This window comes from Pseudopipra pipra, chromosome 13 (genome assembly GCF_036250125.1).
Source record: "Pseudopipra pipra isolate bDixPip1 chromosome 13, bDixPip1.hap1, whole genome shotgun sequence".
Taxonomy (NCBI): domain Eukaryota; kingdom Metazoa; phylum Chordata; class Aves; order Passeriformes; family Pipridae; genus Pseudopipra; species Pseudopipra pipra.
The window spans coordinates 13,483,385-13,509,168 of record NC_087561.1 but is presented as its reverse complement, the minus strand read 5'-3'; the positions used below and the strand labels follow the sequence as shown (position 1 = coordinate 13,509,168).

At 35.4% G+C, this 25,784-nt stretch overlaps 1 protein-coding gene across 6 annotated transcripts in view; it reads left to right on the top strand.

The window, feature by feature from the left end:
* The window catches only part of DIAPH2 (diaphanous related formin 2), a 199,554-nt gene that overhangs the window by 105,564 nt on the left and 68,206 nt on the right, over nucleotides 1-25,784 (top strand). For all 6 annotated transcript variants that reach the window (XM_064670108.1, XM_064670109.1, XM_064670106.1 and 3 more), the window contains 2 exons: nucleotides 11,996-12,159; nucleotides 24,527-24,662. In XM_064670108.1, coding sequence (XP_064526178.1) covers nucleotides 11,996-12,159; nucleotides 24,527-24,662 — 300 coding nt within the window. The remainder of the gene's footprint in view (nucleotides 1-11,995; nucleotides 12,160-24,526; nucleotides 24,663-25,784) is intronic.

The window sequence follows — 25,784 nt, the reverse complement described above, 5'->3', positions numbered from 1 at the left end:
CACTAAAGTTGCTTTGAAATATTTGCATGACTGATGTCACATTTTGTGTGACTGGATATTTGTCATGAGGGTTAATGGACATAATTGAGTTAATGTAAGGTTAAAGGTACCGTTTCTGCTGCCTGTAAATATTCTAGACCTGCAGTGCATTATCCAGTTGTGTTTTCTGTGATGTGCAGCAGGTGAATGCTGTGTATCTTTGGACAAAGTTAACTTATAAAATTCTATTGCTGAAAAAAGGCAAATTATTTTACTGTCTTAATAGAATGAATCTCCTTTTCTAGTCATGACTGAAAACAGTTGCCTATGGTTTGTTATTTAATACAGTAAATGGCAGTGGTCTTTCTAAATTTCTAAATGTCTTCTTTCTAAATTAGTGAGGAAAAAATCAATCAGTTTGTCATGATCCTGTTACAAACCTAATTTCAGAATTGCTTTGCAGGTTTTTACACTGGCTATTTAAAGGGAGACTATTTTCCTTTATTCACTCCTGTGCTTTGAGCATCCATGGTTACTAAGCTGCAACCCTTGTAGAGTTAGATATTTCCCAATTAAGATGAGTTTAACCTTGTGGAAAAACAACTTTGATATCTTCCTGCTTGGTCAAGTCCAGTTTTTCTACTGAGACACAGTATAAAATGAAATACATTTTCCTTAAGCTGTCTCTTTGACAGAAGAGGATTGAGGAATGAAAGCTTGAGCGTAGTTTTAGCCTTAATTTTTATCCCCTCTGCTTTGTTCCTTCTGAGTAAATACTAAGAAATATGTGAGAAATAGAGATGGAGGAGACTGTCAGTCTGTCTTCCATGTTAAATCTGTAAATTTTAAAAGCCAGTGTGGAATTACAAGGGCTTTTGTAGGGTGTGTGGAGTAGCAGGTTTGTCTTGAACCAGAGAACACACTATCATTTGCAAATCTCAAGTCATCTCTTCTGTTTTACTGCCTCTCGTTCTCAGCTTTAATGAGGCATACTGAAGATTTCTGGAATAAATGTGGGTGATTTTTCTGTGTGTGTGTTTTTTTTAATCACCCAAAGTATGAAATTTTCCTCAAGGTGTACTGAAATTCTATATTTTCCTCTGTGGTACACTATGCATCAAAAGAATTGTTAGTCTGTTTTTATTACGAACCATCAAGTAACAGAGATGCTGTTCAGATATTTCATGTTAATTGTTTAATTTGATGCAGTCTGTGTGTTGCTCAGTGAAATGGAATTTGGAAAACTTAAAATTGGTCAGGTCTAATCTGGCAAGGTTCCAGATGTTTATTTTTATCCTAATATGAGTTTTTTACAGTACTTTGCTGTGCTTTTGCTTAGTACCTGGCTTTATTCCCTTTTTATATTATTCTGTTTTAATATCTTTATATTCATTGTTGGGAAAGGAATTCTACAAAGACCTGCATAATTGATCAGGAGATATTCCAGTCTTTTATGAGCAAAACATGTTATAAGACAACAGAGAGATATTAGTAAATCATTGTTTCAGTGCTTGACCAGTTATGTGAAAATTGTTGATTTGCTTTGAGACAAGATCAGCCTCAGACTACAGGCCTTAAGTGCATAAAAACACAGGATGATGAGAAATAACAATATGTTTAGGAGAATAAGGAATTGCTGAGGTTCTTCAGGGACTGGTGGGAAGTCCATTTTTGTATGCTTGCTTCAGAGAGAGTCTGTAACAAAAGGCAAACAGTCTATCAGTTAAATTATCAGATAAAAAAAAATCAGTAAATACTGCAGATACAAGGGAGGGAAGCACTGAAGGGTCTCGGATCAGGAATCAGGACCTAATAGTGTGAGAATAACTTTGGAGAGGTGTGAGATGCTATAATGGAGAAAAACAGTAATGGACATGTGCATTTGTGACGATGTAGTTTGTTGGCAAGATAAATTGTGCACTATCTCCTCTTTTTTACGAGGTAAAAACCCGAGAAGCAAACACAGTTGGAAGTGCAGTATAGACAATATGTTCCTCATAAAGGAAAATTAATTAATTTGAATTTTGCTAAGGGTGTGTTCTTTATTTTGATGTGTAGAGATGGCTTTGTAAGTGTCTTCATTTCAGGGTTTTTGTTATGTTTGTACAGATACCATACCAAAGAAATCAGGCAAGTTTGCAAATTGTTTTACACAGGATTGAAAGTAGGATTGGCAGGTTGAGGGGGGGTCTCACAGAAATATGTGTGACTGGGCCTGGCAGGGAGGAAAAGTTAAAGCAGAAGTACATAAAGACAAAGAAATATGAAAGAAAAGTGCCAGTAACTCATCTTCATGAAAAAATTGTATGATTTTTCATAGAAATATTGAATCTGTGAACTAAATTAAAACTCTGTACTTATATACCCTCAGTTATGTCTAATAGAAGTTTTTTAAAAGAACTTTCCCAGATGGTGATCTTACCCAGTTCATCTGGATTTTCAGGGTCAGCTGGCACTCATTTTTTGTTACCTTAATGTTGCTTTTTAAAGGGTTCTTTTCTTCCCTTCTTATTTTCCTCTCAATTCAGATGTATACAGAAAGAATTGTAAATGTGTCTTCTTGCCAAATTCAACACACGGTGCTTTTTAAAGAGCTTTCCACTTCCTTTATTATCATACATTATTTCTTTTCTTTATTTTTTTCCTGTTTGATTTATCTTTCTTAAAGCAAACTGAAAATGCTTGCTGTGTTCCAGGTGACAACTATAGGATTATATAGGTATAATCTTTACTTGGATTGAATTTGAAAAGCACCTAATAATGTGTCATGTTTTAGTGCATAATGTTCATTTCTCTTGGAACTATCTGATGTCAGTAAAAAAAAGAAATTACAAATGCCTTTGGAAAATGATCCTTTGAATTTTTACTGGTCTGGACTAAGGCACAGTTTTCCTGAAGTGAATAGTTTAAAATACAAGAACTATGGAGCATTATAAATGAAAAATGTGTTATACAAAGCAGATTATCAATTTTCTTTGACAGTTTATTTCTACCTTCAGATTTGCATTCCTTTTAAGAAGGAAAGGCCTGATGTGAGGGGACAGAAGATTATACTGATTTCTTTTGTATTGGGTCATACTATGAGTCCTGTGAACAGGAGTGTACAGATAATCTGTACATTCCACTATAGTAGAAATAAAGCAAGAAATTGGTACATGTCACAAATGGGGAGACAGTGATATGCAGCAATAACTGTGTGGCAATCAAGAACTTCAAATAGCTTCTAATTTTTATTTATTGAAAAACATATATTCCATAAATTATGTAGTATGAACTTCTGTACATTTAACTGCAAAAGTTTGGTTAGAAATTGGTGTTGGATTTTTCGTTTAATCCCTAAGATTATGTGGATGTGCCACATGAGGGAGCTCCATTCTGTTTTGCACCTGGAAGACTGCACCTAAAATTGGGCTTCAAAGCTGATGCTGAGTAAGATTGAGAAAGGATCATATACAAGAAAGGAAGAGAGTATAGAAAGAGTATACGTTGGCCAGCTAATGAGAGGGAATTTTTTGACAGTTATCTACACAGGCACAAGAAAAATTATATAGGAGAAAAAAGCCTACTCATTTACAAGATTCTAAAGAATAAAATTCCATGAACAGAATTCTACTTCTATACATCTGATGGAAATCTAACAGCTCCCTTATTGTGAATAATTGCCTGAGGGAAACTGTACCTTCATCCTTGAATTTATATTAAACCAACTTGTCTAGATCACTGAAAGATATTTTTGTAAGGAATTGTGCACTATTAGGGTGATAATCCATTAGAGATCCATTCTCTAATTGTTGTGTGCTTATTTTAAAATCAGAAATTGAAGGGAGAGTGCATTCTGTAAATCCCTGGAGCTGCAGCTTTAGATATCAAAATCAAACTGTCTTGAGATGCAAAAATGTTGTTGCTGCTCACAGAACTGCTTTTTGCCCTCCACACTTCTCCACTCCTCCAAAAAAAATATTTTTTAAAAACCTCAAGTTTTTTGGAGGGGAAAAATGTCACTGAGAAATAAGTGGTGCCTGTGAATAAAGGAAACTTTGATTTCAGATCCTGGCTGCCTTGTGATCATTCTCTTTGCTTTTCTCTCTGACCAGAACAGTTGTTTAAGCAAGAGTGTCTGTTGTCCGAGATAGAATTTTGAGGGATTACTTCCCTTTCCTGAACTTTTCTGTGTTTTACTCCCAGTTGTTTGGGGCAAAGCTAATTGTGTGCAAGCAGTGGTGAGCTTCTAGCAAATAATTGCCCAGTAACTTACTAATACCAAAAATATGGAACCATTTCTGAAGCGAAAAGAGGAGGAGAAGGACATGCACCATTTTACTCAAATCATTTATCATGTGGGATTTTACATAGGCAACTGGTATTCAAAATACTGCTTAGGTGCAAAGTAATCTCTCATTTTTAGTGTAGTCTTTCATTTTCTCCTCTACTTGAATTTGTGTTTGTTGTGTTTGTGCTAAACAAATCTCAATTTGAATAAATTTATTCTGTGCTTTTGTCTCAGGTGACACAGAATAATTCCCTTTCCTCCTTGATTCGGGCTCTTGAAACATTATACAATCAGAAGTTTTTCAGATTTCTCAGAACAAGAAATTGAGGATTCTGACATTGCAGCATTAATGAAATATGGGGAGGCGTTTCTCTTTTCCTTCCCCATACTTCACCAACAAAACTTTATCTAGATGAGGTGCCCATCAATCTCCTGATTGAAGCTTGTTAAAACTGGAGGCACCTGACAGCTCAAACATCCCTCGCTTAATTAAATCCACATAAAGTGAGGGAAAACTGCATGATCAAAGAGAAAGGCAATGTGGTTGCAGTTTCTATGAAAGATTTAGGGCACCAAAAGCTGGAATTCTTGTTTCAGGTATCTGATTGTGTGATCCAAAGCTAATATAATATTTCTGGGAGTGGCTCCCTTACCAGGCTTTTGCTGAAATATGTATCAACAACTACTTTTTTTTATTGTTGTTAGAACATGTTTGTCAATGTTTTGTGTTATTTGAAACAGTCACAATTAATTTGAATATGATATGCAAAACAAATTTTACAGCATCATTTTGTTTGTAATTGCTGCATTTTTGTTGTTTTCTTTCTTGTTTTTATTCATCTAAAGAGATTTTTATCTAGTTGTTCTCCAGGGAAGAGATGCTCTAAATCCATTATTCTTGCAATGTTTTCTGTTTGATATGTGCTTGACTATCATGTGTTTGTTGTTGCTTTCTAATTAATACACAAATAGGGATTGTTTGTCACCACAAAAAATGAGAGATTTGTTTTTCAAAAAGCTACAGTACCACTCTTCATACTGTTTCAAATTATTTGAAAATCAAAATATCATAAATGAGAATTGAGTTAAGCACTAGATGATTTCTGTTGTAAAAGGTGCTGGAAAAGCACCTACGGGAAATACTCAGGGAGTGACTCCTTTGCAGTCTTCTTAGTATGGGATTCCAGCCAGAAATGTGATCCATGACTTTGAAGGATCTGAGCAAAGATCTATGAATTTTGTACAAGTCTAGGAAGATGACCTGTAAAGCGTTCACAGGCTGGAACAATAAACTGGAGAACTATTGATATTCTTTTGTAATTTTATAAGATTCTTTGCCTTTCTTCTGTCCTGTCATCTCACATCCATTGTTGTAGTACTTCCATAGGTTACCTGCTCTGCAGGTCATGGGGATGTTGAAGTACCTGCTGCAGGTCCAAGACTGGGAGGGTGAGTTAATGAAATATGTAACCAATACAGGCTGAGTGTGAAATTATCTCTACACCTGTATCTATTTCATTCTTCTTCTGGTATAATCTTATTCCTCATTTTTAACAGCTCTCACAGCATCCATTCAGAACATATGAAGCTAAATTATCAACCTCTTTTTATCTTGAACAGAATTTTGATGTTCTCCTAAAAGGATGTTTTTCAACTGTCAGGAAACTCAGTTCCTCTCAGCGTGTTTTTACAAAAGGATTTTCAAAATTCTGGTGACTTCATCAGTGGAAATAAAGCTTTGTTTTTGCCAGGATGAAAGGTTTGGTTTGCTTTCAGGGGTACTAGAGCTTTTAAAAACTGTTTTGATCTTTCTGTCTTCTGTTAAAAATGGGGAAATGGACTTTGGGGATTATTCCCCTGTTACAATTATAGGAAAAAAATCTTAACTTGTGAGGTCATCAACTTTCTTTTTCTTTGAATAATGAAACCCCGGAAGTGTTTTAGGTTAATTTAGGTTAATATCTAGCCCTTTTTTTGGAGTTTTTAGGGGGGTTTTTTAAGTATTTTTATTTAAGATAGACATGATCTTGCCTTCTCTCTACCCTATGGCTTTAGAAATGTCACCTTTTGTATTCTTTTTGAAGAGTCAAGTGCTCTTATTTACTTTTAAAATTTTCTTCTTTGTGCTGACACGGGAAATTCTCAATTTGGCATCCTAAGTCTTTGAGCAGACTTTTCCAGTATAAACCAGTTCAGGAAACAGCCTTTGGAGCTTTGTTCCTTGGTTCGAGTATCATATAAAATAGACCCTTGTTTATCAGTTTTTGCCTAGAGAGTTTCTATAAGACTTTTCAAGCAATGAGCACTGATCTTTGTGTCCTCATTAACGGAAGTATGAATAAAAAAGCAGTATTGAAATGATGTTGACATAAGCTTTCTCTTGTGCACAGTGACGTGGTAGAATCAATGGAAATTGTCTTTTCATTTTTGAGGAGTTTGAATGCAGAAAAGTTGGGAATTGCTACGATTGCTTAGAGCTGGGATTAAGTAAACATTGACATATTTTTCTAGTGTTTACCAAGATGAAAGTTTTATGCCATTTAGGGACAAGTCAGAAGCCTTATCTTAATTAACACAAACTTAAATATGATTCTGCAGTTTCGGGAGAAGGAGCAGGTCACAGCCAGCATTGTTCCTGGATGGATATGATCTTTTAGTGCTTCATTTCCATGAACACAGACCTGAAATCTTATCTGTGCACAGTGAATGCAGTTGTGTTAAATAGTTCTGATAGTTAAGGATAACTTCAGGTACTAATAGAATGAAGGGAGAGGAACAGACCTCTTTGCTCTGAGATAGCTGAGAAGCAACTGTTCTGTGTTTTGTTTTGGTTTGGTTGTTTTTCCTGAGCAATTCCGTTAAATGCTGAATGATGAGGTAATTTGCTTTGTAATGAGAAAGAAATTCTCACACTGAGCTTTTTATGGATATTTTATTAGGGAATCTTTAAGCTCTACAGAAGTACACGATTTTGTATACACTGATAAAGTGGGGCTCCTGCTCTGGGTCTCGCTTTCTTCGAGTTCTAATTTGGGCAGAGCGAAGTGTCTTGTAATGAAGATTTCTGCAAATTTTTCTTTTTTTGCAAAGGCTTTCAACAGGAAGAAAAGATTTAGGGATATAATTGTGATTCATAATTATCTGTGTACGCTCCAGAAGTCTTGTCTTCCGTGTAGTCACAGAGATCCATTATGTATGTAGTGTGAATGATAAAATTGTTACCATCTGTTTACATACTGATAGCAGGTGAAAATAAAGCTATCAGTGTAAATGACTTACTGTTATTAAAGCTGAATTTCTGTCTTCGGCTAATAAGTTCTGTTTGTGTTTCTCCAGTTCAATTCAAAGAATGCTCTATTATGAATGAGCTTGGAGATTAGAAAGTAAGAGCACTGGTACATCCTTCATTAAAGATGACACTATTGAATCAAACTTTCCCTTCTAGCTAAACAAAAAATATCTTAAGCCTAGTTTGGTAGTACCTCAATCCAGAATCCTGCTCTGAAATGGTATGTAAGAGTTCTGAAATGACAGGATGCAATTGATATGCTCAAAATATTTGTAGTAAATTTTCACACTTACTGGTAGTTGACATTAAAAATCATTCAGCAAGTATTCGAGTTCTCATTGAGGTGTATTTCTTTAATACTGGTTGAGGATAAGTGTACTTTATCTACTAGATCTATGTATTTTTACACTGTTTCTGTCTGTAACAAGTATTAGCACCAGTGTGTATAGTAAAATAAGAAACCTTGATATATTCAGTAAAACTGAAGTTAACTGAAAACTAAATAGGTCAGATGTTGAAATAAATGAAGTTTAGGTAGTTTTGCTTTCCAGACTCCTAGGCTGATTATTTTTTACCCCTTTGTTATAGTGCCAATTTATAGAATATGCTAAATACATTGATTCCTTCTCTTTAGGTTGAGTGGGTTTATAAATGAGAACATCTTACACCTCTAGTCCCAGTGGACCTTTGTTTTCTTTTGCCCTTGTGTTTTTGCTCTATATTAGGAGGTAATCCATCCATAGCACAATGCCAGCTGCCTCTTTCTTAAATGATCTTTTTTGTGTCAACACAAACTTTTGAGAATCAAGCATTACATGAAAAACTTTCCCAGTGGAATGTAGCTCTCTCCTGTTTTCAGCTTCCTGTAACCAGTAGCTGGAAGGACATGTCAAAAAGAACTTGTAGTCAGTCTTTGAAGGGCTTGTGGAAAGTGTTAGGAAGCTTCTGGCAGGTCTCTCCTTTGTGTTTGCTCTGCAATCTTTCATCTTCAGGAAGTATCAAAGGCATCAACTGGATGGCCTGGTTTTTTGTCTGCTATTGCAGATTCTGTGGTGAACATCCCTTAAACTCCTTTTTTATAGTGACTATGGCCCTGGAGAGGGGCCTCCTTAGCTGCTGGAACAGTGGTGCATTCTTTATAATCATGTTAAATGACTGATGTTCTTTCTGCTGTGGCACATATATTGTTGATGCCAAGTGCTGCCTTTGATTTACTTTGTCTGTGCTGGCAGCAATGAGTGTTGCCTTGGGGCAAGTGAGTATTTGGTGTGTTCTGGTACTTTATTAGCTTTTATTCAAGTTATTGATATATTGGTCTGAAATCCATAGCAGATGTTATGGTAGAAGTAATGACTTGTCTTCCAGCTGATTTGAGATCTTCAACCTTGAGTTCTCTGATCATATTTTTCATCTGTTTACATGGAAGACACCAGTAGAAATCATGGAAGTGTAATGGTAGTGGTCCTCAAAGCTAAAAGATGTGGTTATGTGGAAAAAACAAGTTTGTGAATAACGTAATTTCTCTTAGTGGAAAAAGCACCCTTTAGACTTAATAGTGGAAAAATCTCTGATTTTTGCCTGGGTTCAGAATAGTGAGAATGAAACCTTGTTTACAGTTTTTAAGTAAACACTCATTAAAGCTTCAATCTGTATTAAGGAAAACTGTTGGAATTAAATATTACTATTACACAAATTTTATACAGTTTAGATTACTGACTAATGTGTTTTCCTGAAATACTGTAGGCACATATGGCTCTGCTTCCCTGGAATTACTGCACTGGCTAAGTCACTACATTTCAAGGTGATGTTTTAAGTTACTAATATTTTATAAGTAGGAAGATTATATGAAACATATAGAGTATGACAGTGACTTTTTTAATATTACATGGTGTATGACTGGAAACTATTGTCTCCACAGCTCTGACTTGTCTTCTTCAAAGTTAAGCATAGTTAAAACACTATTCTCTCTTTGCTTATCCTAATCATCTTTCTTACTGATATTCTTTTGTCTTGCAAGTCCTCTGTTAATGATATTTTTTATTTGCAGTTTGGTACTTCATAGATAAAAAATGATAATGTTGAGATTACAGTGTATGTTTCTGCAGTGTTACTTTAAAACATCTCATAATTTCAGTAAGGGTATTGGGGTTTTTTAGTGCTTACTATGTTATTTCTCATGTGAATGTGCAACTTGAATGGAGAATTTGACTCTGGTAGCTTTGTCTCCAAGAATTAATTGCAAATCTGGAATAGCCAAAGTATTTTTCTAATTCAGTTTTTTATTATATAAGACTGTATTTAAAGGATCCACAGATACAATTTGTACATTTATATACCTTTGTATTTCTTTTTCCTAGTATTTTTGGTGAGTTGTTCATGGCAGCAGTCTGCTGACTCTAAGGCAATACATGTTTTTCTAAAATTTTTAGACTGTGCTCAATAATTCAGTAATGTGCCATTATTACCTATTTAATGTATTCTTGCCATTAAACTTTCATTTGCTTTTGTACAGTTAAATGTCATTGAAGACTGAACTGTACCAGGTTTGTCTTGTGTTAACATGAGCAATTCAACAGTCCAAGCTTGAAATTCTAACCAAGGAGGTTAAACTTCTTTTCAATACACTGAGAATACAGGTATTGCTGCTGTGCTTGCACTGGTGTGGCAGATGTTAGTTTCAAAGTCTTGATATTTATATATTAATATCCATCACATTGTTGGTTTCTCTTTCGAAATGAACATTATAAGGAAACAGCTTTTCTCTTGTGCTACTGAGGTTTTAATTGAGAGGAGAGAATTGCTGGGGGAAATTTATATTAGATAAAGTTTTCGATCATACTTTTAAGAACCAATTTTTAAATTACTGTTTACATACTCTCCCATTTGTTAGGGCAGGAAAATCCGGATGGAATATTAGGCCTCTTTCCAGTGGAAGGTATTTTCAGCTTTCTTTCATGCTTGTGCAGTGACAGCCTTTTAGGTACTCAGGAGTATCCAAATGCCACAGAAATGTTATTAATAGAATATCCACCTGAATTTCCATTCCTTATTATACAATTTGTTGATTGTTTTCTGAAGGATCACTTTTGGGTTTAGTCTAATCTCAAAAAGAAAATTTTTTTAATGATTTCTCTGTATACCTCTGTCCCCTGTTTAGTTTCCAGTTTGTGTGTTGTTTTTCAGAGACTGGGATCTCAAAAATGTTGTGTAATTAGAAATGTGATACTAGGCAGCCTCTCAAATTAGAGTCTCAGGTCTGGGGAAAGGCTGAAGCGTGAGCTCTGCTCTATTAACGATCAGAATCCGCATGGAAGAGAGTCGTTACAAGGAAAAGCCACAGGGAGCCAGGCTGAATGATTTCTGTAGTTCAGGGAATAACTTGTCTTTTGTTCTTGGGGTTTGATATGTGCAGCACAACACTTTCATCAGCTACAATTGGGTATCAGCAGAACTAGTTTAATCCTGTACCAGCTGTGGTTTTTCCCGGTGATTTGTGACTTTGTGGATATAAACAACCACACAGAACAAAACAGCAGAGTGAAACGTACTTGCTTTGAGGCAAACTAATATTTCTCTTAATAGGTTGCATTGCACCCTTCTTGTATTTGCAAAATAATTGTTCAAAAATATTTTTCTTAATATAGGGGGGAAAAAAGCCACATTTTTCCATTTACAAGCATTATTATTAAAACTTTTAATGATGACTGCTGAGATGAAAGTCAATCTCAGTCTCATTTCTAGACTTCCATACTTCCTAAGGAAAAGAAAAAAGACTTGTGTTGTTCCATGGTGTTTTTCTCACTAATAATTTTTCAAAGCTGTTTGTCAGTTTACTGGGGTGGGTGGGTGGATATTTCATTTTTGTAAGTTCTGTGAAATTACACAGTTGAGAGCACCTCAAAAAAGTGTACCTAGGACAGGAAGCCTGGGGCATGAGCTGTGTGGCTGGGCAGGAAAGAATCCACAGAGAAGACTTTTGTAATAAAAGGCAAAGAAAATTAGATGTTGTACTATATAATTTTACCATTGATAGTTATGCATGTTTAGCATATAAAATGTATGTCCATAATGTGGGGAACATGACATCACCTGAACACCGTGAGAGATCATAGAGTCTCAGAGCCAACTAATTTTTACTGTCATTTCATAGAACGTATTTTATAAAATTAGTCATTACTTCAAAGAGAAATGTCCAAGTTATTTATAGATTTTATAAAGTTGTATATTCTGTTAGTGTCAAATCTTCACCATTGGAAAGGGGTCATCTAATGGAAATGTCAGTATGAACTTGCAGACATGTTAATACATAAAAGTGTCATATTTGAAAGCAGAACAGCACTTGCACGTTTTCCAGTTTTAACCTTTGTACTCACTTGTCTTTACTTTGTTACTTTATTTACTTTATTTACTGTTAGATTGCACTGCATTTGAATCGTTTTCCTTAACAAAACCTTACAGCTTTGCTGAGAGTGCCCGAGAGCAATATGAAAAATTGTCCAACATGCACAACAACATGACTAAATTGTATGAAAATTTGGGAGAATACTTTACCTTTGATCCCAAAGCAATAAGCATAGAAGAATTCTTTGGCGATCTGAGCAACTTCAGAACTCTATTTTTGGTGAGTAATGTCTTCAAAATGTTACATATTTTATGATATCTTTTTTTCCCAATTTTAATTCTTTCCTCATTTCTCTATTTTTGCTGTCATAGTTAACTTTATGTTTTGTCCTGTGGCAGGAAATTGGGTGAATGTTTCCAGAATTATTTAGATTTTGATCACAGATAGCTCTTGTCCTCCAGTTGACAACTCAACTGTGAATAAGGTTGAGACATATGGATAGATAGGAAATATTTTTCCTCTTTTAACTAAAATTGCCTGTTGGCTGACACACAATAAATAGACATGATCTGAAAAACATGTTAAAATCCAGACCTGAATGGAAGTGCCTGCATTCATATTGTGTTAGAATCTCGCTGATGCCTTGGTGATACTGAAACCTTGGAGATGAGCTCTGTGTTGCTGACACAAGTTCACTCAGGTGCTTGTATCACCATTTCCAGTCATCCACAGTGATCAGGGTATGTCTTTTTTTTTTTTTTTTTTTTTTTAAGAAAGTCAAGAATTTAATTTTAAACAGTTAAGATTTTAATGGGTTTAATGTCATCTTTCCTAGTGGCTTTCTGGAAGCCGTAATTAGCTGCACCATAGGAAGTGTACAGGGAAAACAGATGCCTGGAATGTCACATTGTGTCTCTGGAGAATGCAAACATCACTTGGAAATACCACTGTTTGCCATACAGCTGGGGCTCACTGCTCTGCCTGTTGCAATGAATTTATCATGCAGTCATAAGAGTTTCAGTGTGATGGAGGAATAACTGCTTTTAAACATCATTAGTGGAAGAGGCTGTTGTGAAAGGTTTGGTGCAGTTAAACCACCCTCTATAGTTGAATCCTTTTCTTCTGCTAGCTTTGATTTGAAGCAAGTACCTTTTGTATATTTTCAGCTTTTTTTCAAAAGTAATCCAACTCTTGAATTTCAGTTGCATACTGAATCAATTTTAATGGTCTTTCTTTTTAAAATTTGGATACATGTACTAGCAATGGACAAATCAAGTGTAAGATCTCTTTCTGGTAGGCAAAGGTTTTTCTAGATAGAAGAGACATACCCCAAATAGTCTTTCTGAGTTTCTTGAAAAGTAGGGCTAATTTCTTGCGTTGTTTTATAATTTTAGAAAGTGGACAAAATAATTTCCTAGGATACTATTCTAATGCTCATGTTGGTCTAAATAGTTAATTATATCCATCTGATTCTATAGTCTTTAACATTTTATCCGTCCTTTAATCTTCAAAACCTATTTTTAACCAAGTTATTCACTAATGAAATGAACTTGGACCATATGTATGATGCATACTAATTTAAATAGGAATGTTCCAATATAAAATAGTGAAATCCAAGGCCTATGTAGCTCGAGGAGACACTTTCTTTTCCACAGCATCACTTCTGCTTCAGTCAATTCACTTGTTCAGATACATACAGTAGTAGTAGTAATTGTAATTAGGTCTTTTGAGAATTTCTTGACTTATTTTATCCACTAGAGCAGAACTTTGTAGACTTCAGTGGCATAAAGATTGTTGTTTAGGGATTTAATTTTTTCCAGACGCTTGAGCAAGGCCTAGGGCAAACATTAGAAGTTCACAGTACAGCAATTTATTTTTTTTTCTGTAAGGAAAAAAATTAATGAAAAGAATTAAGATTTTCTGCAATATTTTGATGTTTGCAAGAAGGTTCCCTGAAAGAAAGCAAAAAGATATGGAAACTGCTTTAATCTGTAGGATTTACTGTAAGAAAGTAATAATTACTGATAAGAATTCAGGAGCAATCAGATAAGACTGAAGATATACAGCATCTCCAAACGTTCCCTAGAGCATGCATTTTTATTAAATTTGTCCAGTTCAGACTGATGTAATGCCTGCATTCTTTCTCTAAGTGGTCCCATTGACTTCTTTTAGTATTTTGGTAAGTGACTTAAGTATAATTTCAAATATTTTTGAAATATTGATGACTGGTTTCTTCCTGTTTATCATTCTATATTCTTGCTAGTGGCTGACTACTGATAAAAGCTTGTTTCTTCTGCCACTAGCCATTTTAATGGCCTTCCTTGAGTCCCACAGCTTTGAAATAGAGGCCTTGCAATGACACCAGGCAGCTGCCTGGCCTGCCAGGTGGCAAAGGTTGAGATGGAGGTGGCACAAGTATTTCAACCTCTTCTTTGATGTGGGGTTCCATCCTACTTTCAACTGCTGGCCTTTGTTTTTCTTCATCCTCCTTTGAGTGTCCTCGTAGCTATAAAAACCTTTCTTGTTGCTTTTCTTATTGACAGTTTATCTCCATCTGAGTTTTTGCTTAACTGCTTCCCTCCCTGGGCAGTATTCCTCCTGGATATTATAACTGGTCTTCCACTTGTCCATATTTCTGGCTCGTGTCAGAGCTCCATCAGGAATGCCTTGTTCAGCCAAGATGGCCCCTGTCCCACCTGCTCAGCTTCCCACATGGCAGGACAGGTGTTGCTTGTGCTTTAAGAACGTTTTCCTTGAAGGTTAGTTGGGAATAATGAACACTTTACATATACATTGCATTTTAATTGAAACCACAGTGTATATAGTTGGAGATAATTGGCCTTTGTGAGCACTTAAATTCAACATAGCCCTTCAGAAAAGCTTCACTTGGCTTCTGTTACATTTGTACAACAGATGTTTCCCTTTGCTTAACCTATGATTTTGCTATGGAAAAGCAAGAATACTGACTAAATAGGTTGATTGGAATGTCAATTTTTCTTTGTTTCATTTACAACTAAAAAATGCGTTATAGCGTCACGCAACTTAGCTAGTGTATTTAACAAAGGTGGAATATGTATATAAATGTTTCTAAAGATGAATCTAAAAGAATTAAATTATAAATATATTCTGAATGGTACATTCCCAGGTCACAGAGAAAATTATCTCTGTGTGGTTTTGTATGTACAGATACATATAAATATATATATATATATATGTTTGTCTTATAACACTCACATCAAGCTATTTTAATGGTAAGAAAGCAGCTGCTCTTTTGAAAATTCATGTTAAAGACTTTTGACAATTGTTGAAGGAAATGCTATTTTTAATGGAAAGTAATGCTTATTTTATTACTTGAAATGAAAAAGTAGATGCATGCATCATCTTTTCTAATTGCTTGCCTTTTGCAAGTTGGACAAAAACAGAATTTAGCAAATGCACCTCCACATGGTCTAAGCATTCAGCAGTTGTTGGGCTGAACGAAAAGATGTAGAGTTTACGAGAAAAACATTTTCTGGAAGTCAGTGTTGTTTTTCATCCTTCATTCTTCTGATCAAAACGTAACAACAATATCATGATATTCCTTTGGGCCCTGTAGTTTCTCCTCAAGTTATTTTCCAACAAAATTTTTCACACAAATAACTTGTTATTCTGTTATCCCTAAACAACGGGAGGAAAAGCAATTCTAAGTAGGCAGTGTAGGCTCTTACAGGAACTGACCTTTCTCAGTTTCTTCATGAGACATATTGATTAGGGTTGGAACACTTCCTATGCTTTCCCAGCAACAGACAATTACCCCAAAAGATTGATTCTTTTGTGGGCATTTTGTTGTTCTTTTTTTTGTTCTAAAAACTGTACAAAATCTCGAAACAAGTACCAAAATTAAGTGCAGTCTTTTGTACTTAGTTTTTATCAACATCTGTCTACCTTTGTGTGAGAGAGAATAAGAATTTTTTGGGCTGTTCTGATATGTCAGGAGCAGGAAGAAAGTGTTGTGTAGGGAGTTGACAGTCTAAGTGACACCATGGAAACTGCCCTTTGTACAATTGCAAATTCCCAAATAAACTTAGAGCCCCTCTGACCAAACACTCCTTGTGAGCCTGTTCAGTTCACTGAGCTGCAATACAGGGAATTGGCCTAGAGATGCAGAGAGAAGAAACAGAGTTTATTTATTTATTTATTTATTATTCTATATCTGCTCCCATTTTGTCCCCAGGCTTCTCTAACCATTTTTGCAGGAAATGTAATTAGAGCCAGGGGTGCAGTGAGACAAGGAAATAAAGTGTGCATCACGTTCCCCCTCTTGCAGTCAGACATCGTGTCCCTCACAGGCCTCTCATGGCTGTGCTGATCCTTGCTCAATCCCTTTTTTTTTAATTTTGTTTTAAGATTAGGTAGAATATTTAAAACTTTGAAGTGAGCTTTTAAACAGATTTGTCCTGGTGCTTGTGTCACCTCTCTCTTCATTTACTTCTCTGATTTTGTGCTGAAGTATGTCTTGATAACCTCACCATAATTAAGGAGGTGAATCTTAGGTTGTAAGTAAAGCACTTCAGCAGGACTTTCCTCTGCCAATGGAACATGAGTCAAAATTCAACCCAGAAGGAGGAAAAGAAAAAACAGGCAGTTAAAATAGTAAGTCCACTGGATAATATCATCTCTTTTATATTTAGGACTTTCTAAAGAAGAAATATTTTTCAGATTTTTACTCATTTAATCCTTTATTCCATTGAAAGTAAACACAAATTTTGATTGTCCTTGAGGACAATTGCAACCTGATATATTTTGGCTTGATATCGTTTCAGGCTCTTATCAAATAATGATTAATCAGTTGCCTGAAGCAAGATGCCAGTTTATTCTTTTCTGTTTGGGTTCTTTACTTTAACTTGCTGTCTCACAGTTTGTATCAAGTGACCTGTAATATTTTTAAGCTCTCACTTTCTGAATGTTTGATTCTGTTGATGGTAGAATATTGAAAAACATCCACCAAATCTGTCATGCCTGCATTTGCAAACGGACATAAACATTCTTTAAATCAGATTGTGTGCTTCATGGAAGTTGTATGAAATATGTACTTTAGCATTAGGTAGGAAAAGTTCTTTTTTGTTATACAGTTTTTAAATATTTCAAATTTTGTTTGCTCTGTGGACTTCCCTATATTGCAGATAGTCTTAAAGGTGAATTTTGAGTCTAAAAATTAAAGCTGTTTTTGAAGCAGTAAGAGGCATTTTTGTTCAGTGAAGTGGTTTTTTTTTTTATATCTAGTAGATAGTTTTATCAGTGGTGCCTGCTTCCCTCACATTTATGTAAATTCAACTCTTTGAATAAGGAATTAAATCTTTAAATTATGTTATAAATGTACTAGGAGCAAAAGGGTTGTATTCTAGTATAAGTAAATATTTAAGCAGATGTGAGTAACTCATCAGGTGGCAGCATGAGAGATGGGTTTTTGGTAAAAGACCAGTGAAATAAACTGCCCTTTTGTATCAACACTGACGGTTGATTGATGGGCACTGTGTGACCAGGATCTGTTACAGTAACCCTGTAATACAGGAGCCAGAAAGTGGAAATCTCCCCAAAATGATAAGATATATTAAATGATCAGTAAACTGAAAAATTTTTATTGGTGACCACTACTCTGGTCTTTCAAGATTTTATAAGATTGATGCCCTGTACCAGCCAGGAAACAAAACATCTGTTATGTTGCCTTCATAAGAAACAACTTTCACCACAGAGGATTCAGCATCTTGAGTATAAATGTACCTGTAAGACCTTTTCTTCTTTCTAATATTTGTTTGCTTGTAAGTTACTTCAAAGTAAGTTTCAAGCTGAATGACTCAGGAATGTTTTTTTTGTCTTTTTCCTGTGGCTTGTTTGAAATGTCCCTTGAATACAGCAGGTCATTGGCTACAGTAATATAAATCAATGAATATACAATACATAAATAAATACATAATAAACATCTGATTTACTATGAAATACGATGCATAGTCAGGCTAAATTCCCAGCTTTCAAACTTGTAAATTGAGTTTGTAATTCAGGAGTGGTTTAAAAGAAAGGCTCTATTTATTCATTGTTCTCCCTGGTTATTTGTCTGGGAATACAGTTTGTCCCTTCTGCCTAAAAAGTAACAGTTCTTTAATGCAGTCTGAAAGATAACAGTTTCCAGCTAGCAGGAAGCTATGAAAAAATGAAGAATAATGAGCAAGAAGTATTTTCTTCAGCGAAATTTCCCAAGAGGTAGTATCAAAAGTGAAACATTGTCCTTATTAACAGGCAGTATATAGCAAGCCCTTCCTCCCATCTGTCCCAAAAAATGAAACACAAACCTTTTTGTAAGCTCTCTAAATTCTCATCTGAATGTATACATCCAGCTAGTGCTGAGAAGAATTATTTTTAATCGTTATACTGAAAAAAACAGGAATTAGGTGTAGGCTATGAAAGTTTACAAGAAGTGGAATCGGAAGCAAAAGGATTCACGTAGGAGAGGTAACTCAACTTTATTTACAAAAGGTTAGTGCTGCTGCATAAGCACTTACTCTGTTCATGATATAAAACACAAGGATGACATTTCTCTTGGAAGCTCTCTAAAAGATGTAAAAATAAATAATAATAAAAGAAATTAAACTGAATCAAAGTACACCAAGTTGGCAAGCACTTTAAGATTGGCAAGTGTAGAAATAACAGGCAGCATAGATGGGCTTGGGATTTTGTTCTGGCCTGTCTAATTTGTTTCTTTGGTGATATGGGTGCCTTTCAGGATCGGGTAAAACCACTAGATGTCGTATTTCATGGTAGTGATGCCACTGATTAAGTAATGTTTTCAAAAGTTATATGGGAAAACATAGTCTAGAGAAAATCATGAAGTTAAATTTCCTGATCTTGAAAGGGAACAGGATTAAAAGCCTTCCTTCAGAATTTTTTGTTTGATATTCAGCTGATAACAGTAAGTCCAACTGACTAACGTCAGCATTTCCAGACATTATCTTGGAAGTTTATAGTATTTAAATGAGGATTTTGAATCCTCATTTCACTCTGAAAACAAGGCATAGTTTGGGATTTTGACTGTTGTAATACTTAAGCTGTTGAAAAGCTCTTGTAAACCAGTGGCTTTTTTATTTGCTCTGACTCCCTTTGGCATGGCTTTAAGTCTAGAAGAGACCCTTCCATAGAAGACATTTACAGGCTACAGATGTCAATATCTCTGCAGCTCCACATATTTCTGAAAAGCTGTCATGTGTTAGAAGGAATCTGACTTCTCTCTAAAATCTCCACAGTTTCATTTCACATATATAGTCTTAACCTCATCATTCTGTTTGTTCATGTATTTTATTAAGATAATTTGATAATTGGAATCCATGTTTGTCTTAATTGTGATTTCGGATAGATCACTGCATTATTGCAGCTTCAATTAGCTTGCTGATGTTGTGGTAAATTATAGCTCATTCACTTCCTTAAGTTCATATTTGCTTGCTTATCACGTTTAGGGAAATCCAAAGCAAGCTAATAGAATTGGATAATCCTGTCAAAGCGCAATGTGAAGCACAAAGTGAAAGGTGTAAGAAACCTCCAGAAAGAAATTGCAGCTGTATAAGTGTATCCCTTCAGTGCTGGGTTTTCTCACATTTGTTATTTCTTTGGAGTATAATGCCACACAACCACTACAATGCTTCCTTCCAGTAGTCCACCACACAGGAGTGTAAGGAAGCCTGCAATATCTTTCTAACACAGGCAGCTTTATTTTCTTGTTGAAATACTTTGTCTTTATACACTACACTGCATGTAATTCTCACAGCCTCTATTAAAATCTGTCAAGAATTTCTAGCCAGCAACTTGGAAACCTTACACACATATTCAAGGTCCTGCTATTTAAAAGAGTAATTGACTTTTTCTACTGGATTTAGGCTTTTGTATGAACAGTTCTTGCAGATTTACCATAGAGTGAATTTTTGTTAAACAGTCTAAATGACTGTGCTCACATGATGATGCAAGGCTTCACATGCCAAAATATTTATTTGTCTCCTCTTTGATCCAGAAAGATTGCTTTGGAACATAATGGTAATTCCTCTGCTCTGGACCTTGGTTTCTCTTTTCAGATTGTACCCAAACAGCCAACATTGGTGATTTTAAGTTGGTTTGTTTTGTTTTTTTTTAAATAAAGACAGTTATACAGTTTTGTTAATATTTGTTTTTCAGCTCTGTGTCTCTTTCAGGAATAACCAGAATTAGGCATTCCTGTTTATTCTGCTATCCAAATATTGATTGAAAGGAGCTGGTAAAACAGCTCCCAAATCTGTCCACTTGTGGGCTGTTTAGTAATCATTCAAACACATACAGTTGAGTAATTAAGTCATACAATACAGCTTTTCCTTGGAAGTCTTAAACTTGGACCAGTAAACACTGCAAAATTCTTCTACCTTACATCACTAGACAGTTTGAAGTGTTTTTGCAACCCAACTGATGAGCCAGCAGCAAACCCCTTCTCCCTACCTGAGCAGACAGCAGAGTTACACTTGCCAAGCCCTTAATCTGTGCTGGCATGTCAAAGACATTCCCTGTCACATGTGATGGCCCCAATGCACAAAGCACAGGGCAGTGTCCCAAACGTAATCTTTCCTACTTACCATTTCATGGCCACCCATCAGGAAATTCAATTTGTCTGCTCTTCTTTAATACCAGCTCATTACATCTCTTTTCCATTATTTTCATAAGGATAGCAATGTATTTAAATGTGTTATCCTCCAAGGAATACCAAAAGATCTTTCTTTTACATGTAAACTGATTGCACAATCTGCTGTATTTTAACTCTCTCTATTTCTGTAGATTAACTTCCAGTTAATCTGAGTTTGTTGTTTCTAACGACTTACGGCTGAAAAAGATTATTTTCCTGGAACTTCAGCTGACATATTTTGCAGTTGCAAGGCAAATTTAGGGAAGGCCTGAGGGATCACAGGCAGCCTTCATTATTGGTGCATGACCGCTTTGTAGCCAACTGCATCTTTAATATCCGGGGAGATTTGTGCACCACAGTTTGTTTTCTTTCTTCTTGTTTTTAATAATTTACCTTTGAGAGTCTATTTACAACCATGTCGATGTGTGAATATGTTTGTCTGTCAAAACTTAAGATATGTACAGAATGCAGGAGTTGCATTAATTTTTTATTTGCTTCTTAAGGAAGCCAAGCTGTAAACTGGCAGTCCTGAGTGCAAGAGCTGTACTTCAGTGAATCCTAATAAACACAAGGGGGAACATCAAACTATGTGCCTCTTCAACTAACTCATTTAAAAAGAGATAATATTCCTTGCTGAATCTATTTTTCTGCTAGGAGAGACAATAATTTGGTTTTGTTTTTATTATAACAAAACAAACCCACAATCAAACTTTCTTTAACTTTTAATTTGCTATTGAATTAGGAAAACTGCATGGCCTTCTGCACCAACCAAGAAAACAGAGGGTTGTGAACAGTACATCAAAAAAAAGGAGTTGTATACATTTAAATATTTCTTTCTGTTGAGATTCACTTGAAAATTATTTTTTGCATACACTTACATGTTTTGAAAAGACAGTATCTGGATGAATGCTTTTCAAATGTTTTCCAAAGCTGTTGGGAAGGCTTTTATTCTTACCCATGGATGACCTCTTGCTCTGTGACATTTGTCTGATTTGTAACTGTTAGATTGGTTTAGTTTTATCCTTTAATTAGGGAATAAATCTAGTTGTGTAGTAAATACCTATGAACACTAGTAAGTACTTTGTCACTGTTGAGCTACATTGCAGTAACAGAATTGCTGATTTTTTTCCCGTCTTTTAAAAGCAATGTGGGTTACAGAGCTATTTTTTTCGGTATTCAAACTGATCTCTATCTTTTGAGGTAATTTGGCCTACAAACCTACACAAAAAGAGTATCCATGACTTTTGATACTGAAAAAATAATCTGATAATAGCACTGTTCTATATTAAAAGAAATCCACTGAAACTCAGGAGTCTGGAAGAGAAAAGGTATAGAGAAGTAAAAAACCATGCCAAAAGAAAAACAGGTGAAAGCATGAGATGATGTCCAGGTCTCTTTTGACTTTACTTAATGCTTAACTTCAGATTGGTGGGGCCCAAATAACACTGTTGTGAGGCAGGTGCAGAATGATGTCCCATTTGTATTAAATATTGTTTGACTTATCCGCAGTCCTGAGGTCTAAAGAAAGAGGAAATACTTAATAATAAAGTATTCAAAGCCACATGAGAGAGAAAAATAACCCTTTGCAGTGAAACTGTAGAAAATGCAACTTAAAGGATTGGTGGTATAATCCAGGCAGAGCAAATGCTGTAGAAACCACTCTACATATGAGTCAAAATTCTCTTCACATTTATTTACAGTCATCTTCAATCAGCTTTGAGAAGCTATGATCAAATCTGTTAGCAATATTAATTCAGATATAAAATATGTTTATAAATATAGATGAATATAGATTTTATTTTGCTTTCAGCACATAACTTGAAAACCAGTGGGAGTATGTTTTTGCCAATTATTTTTTTCCAGCTGTCGGTACAGTAGTAAATGATATAAGAAATAAGAAATGGTCAAGAGTCCAACTGCTTGGTGGAGAGTAATAACAAACAAGTACATTCCAGGTGGTAGATGGGTGTAGGTAGATAAAGATAAGCACTCTCACACAGAGTGATCAGTATGTTGTTATCTTACTATTCTTCAAGAAGATTGGACCTTTATTTTAAATGACTTTTTTTCTAATCATCCTTGGTATCCATTGTATTTTATGAACTGCAGTCTGAATTTCCACAAAATCTTCCCTCAGCTAGAACTTGTACAGCCTGGCTCAGAGTGAATTTCCAGATACAATAACTTTAGAGCTTGTTGAGTTCAGCCTGCTGTAGTCTTCCTGTGACAGAATCTATGATCTAATCATAGTCTGTCAATGGCTAGTGGGCTACTAGTGCAGCCATGACATTTCATATTTGCTTTCTCTCATAAGATTGTGGGCATTTACTTCTATTACAGCCTGTGAAGTTGCAGTAAAATGAAATCTCTGTCAAGTGTGATTGAATGTGCAGAGACAGAATGTCCAAAATCAAAAGGGATAAAACATTGATTTTGCCCTTTAATTCTCTTTTCTCTTTTCTGAAAGAAAAGGTGTTTCTCAATGCAGTTGGTTCTCTCATAGTGCAGTGAATGCAGTTCTTAGTCCAATTTTAAAGCTGGGCCACGAGTACCATCACTGCTAACTGTAGTACCAGCATCTTTAAAACAGTGTCAGCTGTGAAAGAAGGGGTGAAATGTAGGATTTTACCTCAGGAAACTCTAGAAATGGCATATGCACACTAAAACATGGTGTCCCTTGCCTGAATGAATATTCTTTATTTGGAAGCATTTGGGAGTCTTGGATTACCAAGTGCTGATATAATTTGTATGTCATAACATTTAAAGGTGCTTTAGGTAGGACTGATGATTGATGTCGCTGTCCATCATTTCTTCCTTGTGTGTGCACAGTAAGGTGAAAGTTTAGATTGGATATTAGGAAAAATTTCTTCACTGAAAGGGTGGTCAGGCATTGGAACAGGTTGTCCAGGTAAGTGGTGGAATCACCATCCCTGGAAGTGTTCAGAAAACATGCAGATGTGACACTTGATTTAGTGGTGAGTGTGACAGTGCTGATTTAAGAGTTGGACTAATGATCTTAGAGGTCTTTTCAAACCTAAATGATTCTGTTTCATTTATAAACACTTGAAATGTCATTTCTGAAGACTGAGTAGAACTATGTAATTAATGTCTGCCCCAAACTTAAGGAAACTTTATTTGTGAAATAATAAATTATATATTGTCTTGGATATTTACAAAAACATCCCCAAGGAAATCATCTTCATTGTTTGTGTTTGGGATCATATATGTTTTTTCTGGTTTTTAGAGCATGATCACATTGTGTAGGAAACAAGGCAAACATTGACCTCCTTTGGAAAAGGAGGATATTTTCCAGACCAGATGCAGGCAACATCATGGGAAGTAGTTGGTTGCTTTCTGGTTTTTGGTTTTGGTGGTTTTTTTTTCAACCTAGCAACATTATATGTTGTAGTTTATAATTTTCTAGTTTGTATAACCTGTTGAATCAGAGACTTTAGAGTTGTAATCTACAAATTCAACTGTTTTCCATTTCTTTGGGTGTGTTCTATATGTTCAAGTGATCCAGACTGGCTATTTAAACAAAAGTTTTTGATGAGTTGTAACTTAAATTCTAACAACTGAGTCTCAGTTACTTGTAATTGAAGTACAATACAGTGGAAACTTGGCTTAATCCCTACTCATCCCTCCTAGCATGAGGATACAGGTTTAAGCTAGACTTCCAGCCTTCGTAGGGAAAAAGTACAGACATGCTGGTGCTGAAAAACTTGAAATTTTTTCATTCACCATAATGCAAAGCTATTTCAATTTTCTTTTTTTCTGATTAATAATGCTAAAGTGTACAGATAATATGGTACCTCAAAGATTTCTGAAGATGCTTGAAGTATTTAGTTGCCAGTCCCTGTTTTTTCCCCTCATTGGATGTAAATACATCCAATAAATAGCACAGTAAATCTGTACTAACAAGGTTATTTTTATTTTCCTCAGTATATATATGCTCATGTTCATTTTATCCTAATGCAGGAGGCATTAAAAGAGAACAACAAAAGAAGAGAATTGGAGGAGAAAACAAAGAGAGCCAAACTGGCAAAGGAGAAGGCTGAGCGAGAGAGGCTGGAGAGACAGAAGAAGAAGCAGCAGTTGATTGATATGAACAAAGGTGAGGCATCCTTTTTAACAGAGAGCTTTGTTAAAAGAAAAACAAAGTCAGCAGTAACAAACCGAAGGCTCTTTCTGATCAATGTGAGAAATGCTTGCTGAAAGTTTGGAAAGCTGAAAAAAAGGTAATTTTTTCAAAATTGAAAACTCTGTTTTGTTTCAGCCTACCTGATCCTGTAATTCCATATCTGTCACATTATGTGTCACGTTCCTTTCAAGGTGTTTTGTTGTGAGTTATTGGCTTTTTTTCATTTGTAGCAGTTAATTGACTTTCTTTTTTCATATGGGTTTACTTCCAAGAAGGAGGATCTTACTGCTTTGTTGTTCATTTCATTCTGTAAACAACTCTGTAATCAAGGTATTGTGGCAACTAATGTCTTTCTTTTTGGGCTTGGGGGCTCTGTGTTATAATGAATGTTCTCCCAATAGTCCTATTAGGAGTTGGAAAATCTGGTTGAGCTTAGAGTCTAAGTTCAGAGTGACATTTCAGCATGATAAAAAGCAATGTGTTTAGACTTGTCAGCTGTGAGAATATTGCATTTCGCATGGGGCCACCCTAAGAGAGGAGAAAGTGAAAAAGAAGGAATGGAATGGGCTTGATATTGATGTTGTGCATATTTCCAGAAGGTTGTAGAACACAGGCTTTGTTTTTTACCTGTCTGACTCTAGAAGGCAAGTAGAGGTGGCAAAACTTGCATTTGTGCAAGAGATTCCTTGCAGTTTTTTGTTCAGTTTCTGTGAGTTTGCTTATCTGACCCAGCTGTAAAACACTTCTCTTTGTTATTCACTTAACAGGCCCATACTCATGGAAAAATGCTGTTTGGTTTTTGGAGGTTTTCTGCAGTGGCACCACAAATCCTGTTATTTTTGGCCTTGCTTGAACTGACAGTGACACTGCATGGAATACACTTTGGGATAAGTTTTAGTGAATTACTCTGTTGCTTTGTATAGGTAACAAACCTTAATATCAGAGCATATAAAGATTAGTCCAATTTCAGTTTAACTATAAACAAAACATAAAATTTAAATGCACATTGTCTTTTTTTTTAAACACATTGTCTTTTTTTTTATGAAGTCAAGTTGGTGGAGATTTTTAATGAGACTTTTCTAATGCATTCTACGG